The sequence below is a fragment of the Zosterops lateralis genome (assembly GCF_965231275.1).
Source record: "Zosterops lateralis genome assembly, chromosome: 5".
Classification (NCBI taxonomy): Eukaryota; Metazoa; Chordata; class Aves; order Passeriformes; family Zosteropidae; genus Zosterops; species Zosterops lateralis.
Window position 1 is genome coordinate 12617188 of NC_139766.1, and position 14793 is coordinate 12631980.

The window sequence follows — 14793 nt, forward strand, 5'->3', positions numbered from 1 at the left end:
CGAATTCGAGATCTAGAAGATAAAATAGAACTTCAAAAAAGGCAACTCAAAGAAATTGAGGAAAAGGTAAATTTATGTCTGGGCAGTACCAATGGATTTTTTTCCATACAAAGTTGTTTTTCTCTGTTGCACTGATGTTAATAATACTTAACCTAATATCATAAAATCTATTTTAAGACAAGATAAATTTTGAGTTTGAGTCATTGCTGCATGAAATGCAGCTCTGTCCCTAATCTGCTCAAAATTATTTCCTATCCAGGACTTCTGTCAGTTACAGGAAGGAATCAAGGAGTCTGGAGAGACTCTAGACTAGAAGGAGGATTTGCTGTGGTTTAAATCAAGAAAGAGCTAAGATTTGTCTCTGAAAAAATTGGTTAGCTCAGCCCTGTTGTTTGAATAGCATTACTTTACAAAACTTTCAAGTACTGAAAATAAAATTTGTGAAGTGCCTGTGAAGCATTACAATTAAGGAGTATTTCTTGCTTTAATATAGAAACAAGTTAATATAATGGATCCTTTTTTTTTTTTTTTTTTTTTTTTTTTTTTTTTTTTTTGGAAAAAGAAGCTCTGATCAAAGCTTCAGACAGCAAATGAATTTGTGTCACTGTGGTTCCCAAGCAGGGATGGCACAAGGTTCGTGGACTGTGGGCTCAGGTTTTTCCCAGGTCTGTGGAGTTTAGGCTGCTCTGCAGTGGATGGAGTGACAATGAGGCCCCAGAAGAGTGTTTTAGTTATGTCACTTTTGCTGAACCAGTGCCTAGATCCCAACATGAGTCACATCCCAGGTTCTTTTTCTTCAGCATTTATGGGTGTGTAATCCTGCATGAACCTGCTGCTGAGCTCCACATTAGTGGAGTTTTTAGGCATTGTTTTTCTTCTCTTGGCCTGAGAATGGGGTAAAAGGGTGAAAGGAAGGCTTTTGCAGGACTCTGGAGGGAGTTGAAAGGGGTCAGTGGGGTTTGCAGAACAGAGAGAGGTTTTGGGGAGCAGCTGACTGGGTGTGGAACAGTTTCTGCCTCACCCTTCCCTGATCTCGGCATCCCTTCATCTGCTTTCAGGATGTGGCAATCCTCCCAACTTCCCTTCTAGCAACAACTCCAATTCCCTCAGCATCTTCTTTGGCCCCTTCTGCTCCCACAGTCGTTGTCTCCCCTCAGCTGTACCTTGTCCTGCACTTCTCAGACTGTGATAATGTCTGGGTTTGTGGAAGAGGCAGGAGAAGAGCCTGCAGGAGCTGGGCTGTCTGGTGCTTTTGCTAATTATTGCTTTACGTCACCCTCACAATGACGTGGCTGGGGCTGCTCTGTCTGTGCCCTTTGGGAGGGCAGTGCCCGTGTTTGCACTAGCAGAGAAACACAGCAGAATTCACCCTTAAAAGGGCTCTTTTGCTGCCTTTGCCCTCTTCTGCCCCAACCACATCTCTACCTGAAGCTGTTCCTGCTTAGCAGCCAGTAATGTCTAAGGTGCTACACTTGCCTCCTCAAAGCAGAGGAATGTTGAGAGATAGGCAATACTTGTGCATATTAATTGTTTCAAATATTAATGTTTATCCACCTATTCTAAAAAATCAACATCTCTAGATGTTGCTATTGCAAAAATGTAAGCCTTTAAAGCATTGCCATTACAGTTTCCAGAGCAGATATAGGATTAGCCAGACTGATAATTTTGGAAGTGGAAAATAGCATTATCTCTGCTGGTTCATCAGCCGGATGGATGCGGAAAAGCACTGGAAAAGAAACAGCTTAATCACAAGCTTAGCAGAAAGCTGGTAATGAGTTAAAATGATTAACATCCTCTTTGCTTTAATGTTACATTAGCAAGAGACCTCAAAAAAGCTTCATCTCTTTCTATTAACCTTCAGTTCTGGGTGGGTGGAGGGCTTCCTTCTATCTCTATTACATTTGAATTATTTTTTCCCTGGGATTAAATCCCATTCTGATGGCTCAAAGGAAGATTGTGTTGTCAGGGAATCAATGAATGATGTAATTTTACCTCATTGTTCTTCTAAAGGTTTAATATGTTAAAGGGTGCAGACTGATACCTACATGCTACTGATATTGAGCACAGTAATTTCTTGTGGAAAGAAGTCTAATGCTTTTGAAGGAACAGCAGCATTTATAGCTGAGCCCATTGCTGATGTTAGCAAAGGGCAATGCATCACTTACATTTACTGTGTCATGAGTATGACTTTTGATTTTCATTTAGGAATGGATTCAATTTTAAAGTTTTATGTAAAATTCTGTCAAATCAGAACATAAAGATTGCAGTATTTCTGCCTTACAGATTATTCAGCAAACTGTCCTGTTTCTAGAGGCTATACAGAGGAATGATATAAAATCTCAGTTTTAATCTGTGGGTTGATATATTAGGAACAAATGCTGTTTAAACATGTTCTTCTCTTCTCAGAACTGATTCTCAGCTATTTAGGTTGTGCCCTTGGCTTGGTAAATCTTGGTTCAGGAAAGCTTTAGTGTATGTAATTATAAGTATTTCTTTAAGTGAATTGCAAAGCCAAGCCTGATATATATGAAGTAAAAAAAATCCACAGATTTTGCCATTGTAAAACTGCCCTCAAATACTGATTTTGTTACTGCTTTTTAGAGTAAGATTGGTATACTGTGTCTTTCTTTCAGATCAACTCAATTAATGATGTAAGAATAACTGCTGTAATGTCACTGGATTTCATATTACATATCTTACATCTTCTTTCTTTTCTTTTTTCCTCATTTTCTTTTGATCTTATGTTATAGTTTTTGTTCCTTTTTTTGTTTTTTTCACTAGCATTCATTCTGTGGCCTTGATGACACAACTGAGCCAAGACGTGTGGTTGGTATTCTTTATATTTCTTTGTACTCAGTTTTCAGCTCCTAGATTTTGCCATGTTTTGGGGATTGTTTGTAAGACTCTGAAACCATGAGGAAGGGCATATTGGTTTTACCTGCACAGAGAGGAAGAATAATCTATGAAGTCCAACTTGGATACTTTCCTTCCTAGATTTCTGCAAGAAGTCTAGAATTGGGTTACCAATGAGAAATGATTTTGTATTCAAAGATACTGACTTCCAAAACTGCAGTGAATGCTTTCCATTCTTGCAGAGCAGGTACATTTTGCCTGAAAGTTCAGTTATTGCTGTTGGCTCCTGCCTTCTGTCCTGCTGAAGGGAGAAGTGACAAACAATGTTTGCCATAGATTTTGATTTCTAAGAAGCCCTGTGAGCATAACCACTCATGCAAAATAAGGAGTTGATTTTACTTCCTCCAGGTCCTTGAGTCCATGAAATAACTTAGGAAATGATAATGAATTTTCCCCTTTATGAGGCAATTTGAAGGTTGCAATGTGAATGACACAACATGGAAAGGGTGAGGATAAAAAACCCTCTGTGCCTCTCCCTTGAGACATTGCCATCATTCTCACTGTCCCTTCACAGTGTCCTGATCCTTTCAGCTCAGTGCAAAAGTCAGTGAATTTCTTCAGCTGTAGCAGGAGCTGTAGTGCCAATACTCACCTTTCACAGAGAGTAAGTGGGAACAGCAATTTAGAAAATTGGTCCCAGCCCTCTTCCCTGGACCAATGCAAGTTCCACACTGCCTTTCAGGAAGGATGGTAGCTCAGCAGCCCAACTGTTTGAGGGTTAAAGTATGCTCTAAAGCTATTGAATATTATACAATAATATTATTACTGTTGTTGGGTTTGGTATTTTTGGTTTTTAACCCAATAATACACAGTGCTTTTATCTTTACAAAATTTTCAGGCTTTTTCTTCTTTGTAATCTGCTGTGAATTATCTTCAAGGAATCTCCTTATAATGGGAGTTTATTCAACATCTTTGAAACTGCTGTCAGTACTGTATGACGAAAGAGAATGATGACAACAGTTACCTCAACCCCCTGTTATTAGCATGAAACAGTATTATTAATGTGAAACAGTATTTTCTTTTGTCCAGATCTCAGGTACTTTTGAGAAATCAGACCTGTATTATTATGGGCTCTTTCTAGGGTTTATTCAGGTCCAGTATGTTCAGTTATCATCCTTCTGTTGATGCTCTTTGGAATTTGCTTTGGGCTTTTATCACAAGCACTGCAGCGTATGCTTTTCATTTTTCAATGAAATGGTAACAGATGCAGATGGGTGGAATGTAATTCTTGGATATTATTGTTTTCTTAAAAGTGCAGGAGCTTTATTTTGATTATTAGAAGTTGAAAAGTAGTTGAAATTGGGCAATGTTTTTCAGTATTTCAGGATTTCTTCTGAAATGTCCTTTATTTTGTAAAAAATTGAGCATATGCTTATGGAGAGGTGTTTGAAGAAAGGTGAAGCCTTGTGGTAAACTATTCACCTTTCCACAGTTTGAAGTGAATTTTTGGATTAGATCATATAAGACAGATGCTGTTTTGGTTAAGATAACTTTGAAAGAGTAATGTTAAAAGAGTCAACAAACTACTGTCTTTGGAATTTCATCCAGGTTTTTATACCAGTCGCAGTTAGAGGTGCTAACATCTGGATGCATATATTTGTTTTTAAATATGTTGAAAGATACACTGGCCAAGTCTAGAGATACTTTATAAACATTCAATAAACACCAGAATTTTTAAAATTCCATTTAAAACATTTTGACATACTGTGTATTCAAGGGAGCTATAGATTTCCATGCTGATATTACCTGAAAGTATTCTGGGTTCCTCTTGGATTAAAAGAGGAAAAAAAAATTAAAAGAAATTGCAAATGTTAATAGTCTCCAGAAAATGCATTGTGCTGATATAATTTGCTACTCTTCCTGTTAACAGTAAGTACTTAAGTAATTAAATTCAGACTTGGTAACAAACATTTTGAGGGGGTAATGACTGTGTAGCCACATAACCACTCAACTTTTGACATTTCTGGGAGTGCACATCACATTGTGGTGCTGGTGTGAAGGGCAAATGTCCTTTAATTCATCTTGCCAGAGGTGAATCTGTCTCTGATTAGTCTAACACAGAAAAGCCAGTTTTAAGATACCTAATTATAGTTGGACTTCTCAACACAGTTAACTATTTCAAGGCAAACCAGGTGATTTACTGATAGTAATTTTAGTTCCAGTTATTCTGAAGGTAATATAAAACATTCGGAAAGACATTGTGCAGTCTGTGAATTTAGGGTTTGATACCAGCATGTATTTCTAAAGTAATGTTTTTATCTAAATCTCAGCAGACTTTTTCTTTTCTTTGTTGTTTTTGTTTCCTTTTTGGTTTCTGTTTTGTTTACAGGCTGTTAAAAGAACCTATGGAGTGAAAAGCGGAGTCCACGTGCAAAAATACAGAAAATATTTATTAAGCAGCTTTAAATTGGTGCATTTTTTAATAAAGCAGTTTGCATAATACCTGAAGCTGCAAAATATTTGAACTTAAAATTAGAGATTTTTAAAAGATATGGCTTCAAGCTGGAATGATTTCACAATCAAATAAGGACCAGCACATCATAAACACTGAAAAAAATATAAACAGAACTTACACTCTCACGCCAACCAAACAGCAGAAAAAATACAAGTGCAATTACTGGCTGCTATGTGAACTGTTATCTACCAAATGGTTTTCTTACAGTACTGAGATTTTTGTCTCCATACTGCATGCTTTCAACAAATGTGGTTTGCATTTCACCCAAGAAACACAGGATCTCCTTTTTAATACCTATATTAAAAAAGCAAAGTGTTTGACATTAAGTTGTCTATAGTAAATAGCTGACAGGAAGCAAACTGTTCAAAGTCAGAAATTAATAAACATTTACAACCCTGCAGTGGTAAAATTCATATTAAATTCCTAAGTTGGAAATCCACAGGTGCAGAAAGAAAGGGTTTTGGAGAAAGGCAAGATGTTAGATTGAAGTATGAAAACTTTAAAGTGGGTCAGAACTGTGTGGGAAGTATGATTCTTTGAATGTTTCTTAAAAAGTAAGACAATGTCTTGTAAAGACAGCAGTGGGAAAATGACAGATACCATGGTGGCCTGAGAGGACAGGAGAAGAGAATGCATGATGTGCTGTGCTCAGTTATCTCTTCAAGAAGAAAGAAGGACTTGGAGAAATGGGCATGGAGATAAATGGGATAAGCAGACAAGTAGTTGAACATGTATGTTTGGAAATCATGGCATCCTCTCAGGTGAAATAACAAAACGTCATTTGCTACCAGGAAGCAAAAATTATACAACCTCAACCAGCAGAGGTAGATAAACACTGACCACCTGAACTGCAAGAAAAATTTGGGGTGAAGCACACACTGAAAAAATGGAAGTTGCAAAGACCTTTTTAAGGGAATGGTTAGAAAATAAAAAATATTACTCCTTCAAAGAGGGAAAATCAAATCAATGCTTCAGAACTGGAAAGGCAATATGAATAAATAGTTAATTTTAATTATTTCTGAGATGTTGAGGCAAGATGAAAACATTAAGAGCACAATATTAGAAGATAACTTTCTCTTCCCTCACATTTTCTTGAAAATTGTATTTGTGTGGAAAGCCACAGAGAAACAAGTCTGCTCCCATGGACACACTGAACTCCAACATGAATAAGCTGGTTACAATAATACATCACATGAAGTGGAAATTAAGATTGACAAAATAAACATAAGGCAGTGAACAACTAAGGAAGGACAGAGAAAGCTGTTGAAGGTGCAGGAATCAGCCTCAGAAGCAGCCTGTTTTCTCAGATAGTTATCAGGCTCTGAAGAGAAGTACTCTGCACAAAAAATCACTGGACAAGAGCATTTACCTGCAGAAGGAGTTGAGACACTCCACAAGATTAATTCAGTCACACGCAGCAAACTGTGGCTGACATCAGGGTCAGAATAACCCTGGTGGAAAGCACAATTTACCTTGGAAACAAGGATCATGCAAAAGCCTGGAATCTCGATCCCCAAAAGAATGTGTTGCTCACAATATATTGTTCAAAAGGAGCAAGCATCTAGAGAATGTGTTTTCAAATAGAAATTTTTCATATTTTAGTTAAGGCTTTTAGCAGTGTGATGACAGAATGTGGCCTTCATTGCAAGAGAGAGTTCTGGCATCACAGAAGCAAAAGACTACAATGGGAGGTAAACAGAGCTTGAAATAATCAAACCTGGTGCCAGTGAAGGAACAAGGATTCACTCGGCAAAGAAACACTTCTCACAGACACAGATCTGCTCATCACTATTTTGAATATGAAACTACAAGCACAAACATGGGATGGTCAGAGCACGTGGCTGCCAGTGCATGCACAGACAGGAGAGGGTCTTACAAAGCAGAGAAGGTATGAACAGTTTCATTTCCTTATTTTGCTATGTGTTCTCTTATTACATTGTCATTTACATGTGACAGTTTTCTCAGGAAAACTGGCTGACTGAGCTGACTTTTTTCCATTGCATTTATGATGGGTTTTTTCTGCACTGAGCTAGCAGGATTTGTACTTTTGGAAAAATGGATCATTACAGTCTTACTATCTGTTGTATATTGGTATTTACCAATACCAATATACAACAATTGGTAGAGCTGGGAATGGGTACAGTGTGTTGACAGGGTGTTCAGGCTTTGGAATAGCTGTCCAGGGAGCTGGTACAATCACCATCCCTGGAAATGTTCGAAGGTGTGGATGTGGCACTTGGGGACATGGTTTAATGCAGGACTTGGCAGTGCTGGGTTAGTGGTTGGTCTTGGTGGTTTTAGAGGTCTTTTCCACCCTTAGAGGTTCTATTATTCTGTGATTCAGTCCATACAAGGTGGGCTGAATCACAGAATTTGGGCCTTGTTTTCCCTTTTTGTGACACAGCTTTCAAACCATCTATCCCAGCTGTGTAAGTGAAGAAGGAAACTGTAAGTTTCTCATAGCTTGTGCTGTTGTAACAGCTTTCCTGGTTTCATGCTACAGTTGCAAATGATATTAATTTGGCTTCCACTGTAAATTATTAATGAGAAAAGTAACAATGCTCTACTGTAACTATTATTATATTATATTATTATATATGCCTTTTGCAGTGCTGTTCAAGGATAACTATTGTCACAGAACAGAATGTCTGTTCCATTTACAAATAACAAGTACAGAAAAAATACTAATGTCTCAAGGAACTCTAAATTGAAGATAATGTTCCATTTGGGAAATTATACTATCCAGGGGAGAGCCATAATTATGTTAACACATCTCAGGCATGCATGGTCTCTGAGAAGTGACTGGACTTGGTATCACAAAGAGGTGTGAACTTTGCTGTCCACATGGATTTATTCTTTGATGTCTTTGGCACTTTTAAGTATCCTGGCTTTTTAAGGGGTTGAGGAGAGGCTGAATCATTTCAGCTCTAGGTCCTTGTGTGGCTGACATAAAGCCAGTGAGTTGATACAATTGACCAAAATCGTAACACTTTATGTAATTGACGGGACCTGTGAACAGCTCATCACAAAACATCAAAACATGAGGTGATAACGAGAACTGGTGTTTTAAATCTTTTGCATTGATTTTGTACCATTTTCTTCTCCTCAGTATCAAAAAAGTTACTTTTATCTTCTTTGCACTGTAGAGTCAGCATTTTTCTACAAAGAAAAAAACAAAAAACTAATTGCATTTTTTCCCTGGTAATAAATCCAAACTCTGTGGTTGAATTCCAGTTACAGATCCAATTTCAAATCAACACAAATGTAGCACAATCAAAGGGATTTCACAGGTGCCAGCTGGTTGAGGTTTAACCCAGCTGACAGCCGGGCACTGTGCAGCCACTCCCTTGCTCCCCCACATCCTCCCTCCACCAGGGGCGAGGATAATCAGAAAGAAAAGGTAGATCTCTTGGGTTGGAGAAACAGTTTAATAATTGAGACAAAATATTACTATAATAATATGCTAATGCTAATAATTGTAATTATAAGGAGAGAGAGAGAATTTAATAGGACTCAAGACAATCAAGAGTGCTTTGCATTACAGTTTCCCACCACCTGCTGACCAATGGGCCAGCCAGTTCCTGAACAGCAATCAGCCCCTTTCTGAGTAATTCCCTTCCACTTATATAGTGAGCATGAAGCTCTGTGGTGTGGAATATCCCTTTGGACAGTTTATATCAGCTGTCCCAGCTGTGCTCCCTCCCAGCTCCTCACTGGCAGACATGAGGCACTGAAGAGTCCTTGACAGAGGGTGAGCACTACTGAGCAGCAGCCAAAACATCAGTGTTATCAACATTTTTCTCATCCTAAATCCAAAACACAGCACTTGTGTTGTGCCAGCTTCTAAGGAGAAAATTATCTCTGTCCCAGCAGAAATCAGGACACAGTTATAGGAAACTGTACTTACTGAAGTGAGTTTCTGAAGAATTTTTAGATCTATGACTAAAAGAGACAGAAGAACCAACCTTAGCTTTCCTTCTCAAGCCCAGTTTTGAAAATTTCTTTCAGCTATGGTTTCATAACCTGTCAGAGATGAAGTAGATATAAGTAAGATACTGCATGCAGAATTCTAAAATACCAATAAATAAATGGAATGTTTTCTCTGAAATAGTTATAGAATGCCTTTTGAATGCCTCTTTTTTAGTCTTCTGTCTTGAAACAATAATAATGTGATACGTTTATCCAAACCAAACACACTCACTTTTATGAACTCTCATATTTAGTAGAAAATTATTCTCTTTTCGAAACTTTGGTGCCTAATTCCTTTATTAATTAGTCTGACTGAATTTTTTATGGGGATCTCATGTTGTGAACAGCAACTCCCTTCATACAGGCTAATGGGGCTAATGAGATGAGACTTTCTCATAAATAATAAATGTGTTCAGAATCAAGAACAGACTGTTCATCTGATCATCAGAGGCTTAGACTGTTACTGAATGCTTAGACTGTAGTACATTAAGGACCTAATTTGGGCTTTTTTTCATCATGGATCCTTCATCTGGAAGAGAACAAGAATTTTGTTACTGCATTAGAATTCCCAGTAATGAAAGATTTTCTCTCCTGAATTTCAGTGTTAAAATTGCCACTTCCTGGGTTTTACAGGAATTAGAAGATGCAGGCACACCTGATGAAAAAGTAAACAGTGCTGGAGAAGAGAATTTGAACCTCAGAATAAAAGAGCTGGAAAAGTCAGAGCAAAAACTGAAAGATGTTCTAGAGGACTACGTGGAATCAGATTCCATCCTAAGAAATAGGTAAACGAAGGGGGTTTGCACTAAAAGTTATTGTTATATGTCAAATATACTCTTCACTTTGCACTGTATACTGGTTGTCAAATGATACATGCACAGCCAGCAAAAAGAAAGACTTTCTGTGTTTTTAGAGTTTTGGAGAAGATGGATGTGTGTTTTGTATAGCTGTCAGAATAGAAATGCAATAATAATTTTTTTAAGAACCGAGATTAAGAACTTAATTAAGATTTACAACATGGTCTAACATATTGTTGCAAATAACCAGGCAGCTTTCTCAGGATGGTTCATTCTTAAATATTCATACAGCCTAAATTCTGTTTGTAAAGTGTATTCCTTTCCTTTTAAAATAAGAATTAATTTGGAATGTTTGTGGTGTAAACAAAGTTCCTTGTTTCAGAAAGCTTCATCTAATTTAGTGTGTTAATGCTAATCATTACAGTAGATGAAGGTGCCATTAAGCATTAATTATACATTTGACTAGAATAAAAAGGTATTGATAGTCAGCAACAGCACTGTTCTAAAGGATGTCAAAGTTAAAAAGGATAGGAAATATAAATGGTATTAAAACACTTATTTGTATAATTTTTAATTGCTTTGAATTCATCAAAGATTTTTGTCAGAAATATTTTAATAATGGGCTTTTTTCAAAATAATAATTAATCTTTTTTAACAGATTTTCATATCACACTTCATAATTTTATACTACCATTTGACTAGCAACAGGCAAAGCAAACCTGTATTTTGTCAAAACCCATCTTTGTGGTCAAAGTCAATACAATTATGCACTGTAGGTTGTAGGACCCACTGAAGGCATGTTACAAGTAAGATATTTTCACTTCAGCCCCTAAAACTTAGGTACTTTTAGGTTGCCTGTAATGTTAATTTTGATGGGAAGCATTTACTGTCATAAAAATTGTATTCACTGACTGTGAACCTACCATAATCCTATGATCAGGTATGTGCAGAGACTGAAGTGTTGTGGTTGTCTTTAATTTGTTACTTCATATAGAATGCCAACCTCCATTGAAATCTTGTAAATGTGTTTGCCCATGGTATTCTTATTAAGCCAGCAGAAAGGTGTTAGATTTAACAATTTTGACAATCTCTGGGATAATTTGGAAACCCCAGTAGTCTTGTTAAGAATTAAGTGGTATATTAGTGATCAAAAATTTGTTGCTATTTTATTTTTGGGAGACAAATAGAAAAATAAAGATAAATTGATGCATTGCTTGTGATTGCTTATCCATCTGGAACTGTACTGTGGCATTTACTTATCAGAAATGTTCATTCTCACTATCACAGGATGAAAGAGCTGGAGCTGTCCCACAAAACACTTCTTGTGATGATCAATCAACTTCATGTGAAGCTGGACCAGGTTGAAAACACCAATGTGCGCATTAAAGGGAAACTGAGAGACATTCAGGAGGACCTGATCAACTTGGTGAGGGGATATGGTTGCAAATGACCTAGTTTATTTCCTCTTTGTGGTAGTAATTTAAGTCAAGCTCATATCCAATGACCTGGTTTTAAGCAGTAAGTGATCTCAGCCTTTCTGTTTTTCTACCGAACAAATCAGAAGATTTTGAATTTTTTTTTTCCTCCCAGCTTTCTATTTCTCTGTTATTTTTGACAGCACTGCTGTTATTTCTCTCATTCAGACCCTTGATCAAATTTATGGTCCCCCTTCTTAGTTTCTCCCTAGGATCCACTCAGTGTACTCCTTCTTAGATCAGACTTTATCTTTGTAGCCCCATACAACAGGCATTTTTTCCTAGTTTGCTCATTTGATGGATTCATCAAAATGGAGAAGGAATGAAAATATTTCAGGAACAGTCTTCACTAAAACAATGTCTTTTCATTCCATTTATCATAAGATATACTTTAGTTTTCTCAGCATTTTAGGTCAAAACTGAATAACAGGACACTAGTACTGTGTGGCAAGATTCACAAGAATGAAGAATAGTTTCTGCTTTTGTAATTAAAAGTGAAATGTGTTTTTCAGGACTTGGGAAGCTTAGACATATATTCCCATCAAGATTTAACAACAACAACAAAAAAATTAGCCCACATCTACCAGACTTTTCAGCCTAGTGTTCCATCTGACCAGTCCTTGCCAGTGAATGCCTCAGACAGGAAAATACTGACAATCAAAATGACTGATCTAAAGAAGTCCTTGAAAAGAAAAAAGTCATTCCTTCATCTCTCTGTGCCTTCAGTCTTGCTTCAAAGTGGCTGCAAGGTCCCTGTGATACTGATGGCTCTTACTCTGCTCAAAGCAAGGGCAGTAGGGGACTCATGAAAGTGTCTTCTGCCTTTCATTGGCATCTTTCACCTCTAAGTCTCTGTGTTCAAACACACTGTAGTGCAAAGGAAAATACCAAAGTCTCTCTCAAACTGTTTCAAAAGGCATCTGTTCCTTTCTCCTTATTCAGGAGGCTCATAAGAGGAGCTGACAGGTGACAGGTATGGTGAAGAGCAAAAGGAAAAATCCTGGGCTCTGGAAAGTGTTTCCTCTTTTTCCATAACAGAACCACTGCTTCTCTGCCTGAAACACCCCAGTGCTACAGTACTGTCAGTGTTAAGGGTCTGTTGCTGTACAAATCAGAGCTGGATGTATGAATTATAGTTCTAGGGTTTATTTTGGTTTAATATCTACTGTAGAACATGCAAAAATGTGGTTGAGAAGTTCCCGTATATCATGCAGTAACAGATGTAGATAAGTTTGTTTTGTTTGCTTCCTACTGAGATGTTTTGGTGATGGCTGAAGTGACAAAACAGGTTATTTTTGCTCTAAATGCAAAAAATTTACTGGCTTTTTAAAAAATTCTACTTATGTCATTCTGAAGTTTTCAGAAAACAAGGGCAAAATTATCACTAAATTAAGAAAAATTATAAGGAAACAAGAGCTTTCATATTAAGATGTTAACCATACATCTCACTGAAATGATAGGTTGAAAACCAAAAGAAGTCAGAGAAGAAGCACAAGGAAAAATTGCATTGGCTTCAGGAGCAGCTGAAGACAAAAGATGATGAAATAAAAAGCCAGTCAGAATATTTTGAGCACTACAAACAAAGGCAGAGACAACAGACAGCAGTACTGAGGAAAAGGGACTGTTACCTTCAGGGTGAGGTATCCAGGCTGGAAAAGCAGGTCCTAGATCTTAATGCCCATATAGCTCTTTTGACATCCGAGTTAGAAGAGGGAATGGTGCAGCACCTCCAGCAGAAGCTGCAGTCAGTGTGCGGTGGGACTCAGGACTGTAAACACCCTGGTGGGGAGGAAATGCAGTGGAAGACTTGCATTGAAAATGTGGAGCATGATGTGAAAAGCCACCTCAAGCCATTTCAACAAAACCTGAAGTTCTTGAGGGAAAAAGAAGAGGACACTAGAAGAGAACAGGCAGACCTGCTGACTGAACTGCAGTGCTCTCAGAACACTGAAGACTTTCTCAGAACAAAATTGGAAGAACCTCACCATCATGTCTATAGTTTAAAATTATCTGAAATCAAACTACAGGGAAAAGTGGAAGAGCTTTTAGATGAAAACAGAACTTTAAAAGATCAAAATACTGTGAAATTGAAAAAGAAGGAAGAAAAAGACTCAGAACTTAGAAGATCGGTAGATGGGGACAACAGTGTTAACCTGGTAAGGCAACTGGTAAGTAAAAATAATGCACAATATAATTAGTTTTTATCTTTCTATCACCCTGGATTACACCTGTCATTAGAGGTACAGTCAAGGTACAAATGTGAGGCTTTATCCTGCCTGATTTTTTTTTTCCTTATTCTTGTTTCTTCATTAGTATTTTCCAGTGTCTCTTTCACACCCAGTAGACTCAGTAGTTGGAGCCTCATTCCCTCAGAGCTTTTGTTAGGTGCACATTGAGGACACTCAACAAACCTTTTTTCATTAACCACTGAAATGATGTGCCCATGGCAAAGGGTCTCAGTTGTCACTAAAAGTAGAGCCCAGAAGAACTTCTGAGACCTGCCTGGTGGGCACCATTCAGTGGGGGAGGACACATGGTTGGATGGGTTTTTGCATGTTATTCATGCCCAAATGCTGGAGCAAAAAACACTCTTGACAATAAGTTATGTCTATGAGATTTTCTGGATGATGGTAAACAAGGGAAGATGGATGCGGCGTTCATGACCAGGGGCGAGCTGAGATAGTCAATGGTTTGTGGCTCTGTAGCATTGTGATATGCCCTGAATACACTGAATAGGACTTGTTTGCTTCAAGCACTTCAGTCCAGCACTGCATGGGAAAGCTCTGCTCATGCTGTAATATGGCATTCAGCTTCTGCCAATTCATTTTGCTGACAAGGAACAATTCTTTTCACAGAGTGGACTCAAACAAAGTTTTATTCTTCATGCACTGAGGTGCAGAGTTTGTTTATATTGAGACTTTATTTAAAGTGAGATCAGCTATGCCTCACACTCATTCAGATTGTGACCTGATAGCCCAAGAACTCTCCTGATTTTGACTGCAATTGACCAAGAGGTAATGGGCATGAATAAAACCCTTTCATATTGGAGGTCAGTCAGACTGTGAGCACTTCCATAACTGGGAGAAACTGGAGAGGATCATGTACCCATAAAGCTAGAAGAAATGTAGACAAAATTTTTAACCTGGTAGTTGAATGCACTTACACAGGCCTGGTGATTTCATAC

General features: G+C 37.7%; 1 protein-coding gene across 1 annotated transcript in view; it reads left to right on the top strand.

Moving 5' to 3' along the window:
* Nucleotides 1–2933, top strand: part of LOC310909974 (janus kinase and microtubule-interacting protein 3-like) — a gene marked incomplete at its 5' end in the record, with an annotated part of 29028 nt that extends 26095 nt beyond the window's left edge. Inside the window, 2 exons of the mRNA XM_083862361.1 lie at nucleotides 1–66; nucleotides 2751–2933. Of these exons, the coding sequence (XP_083718487.1) occupies nucleotides 1–66; nucleotides 2751–2801 (117 nt within the window). The 3' untranslated portion in view covers nucleotides 2802–2933. The remainder of the gene's footprint in view (nucleotides 67–2750) is intronic.
* Between the last annotated feature and the right edge of the window lie 11860 nt (nucleotides 2934–14793).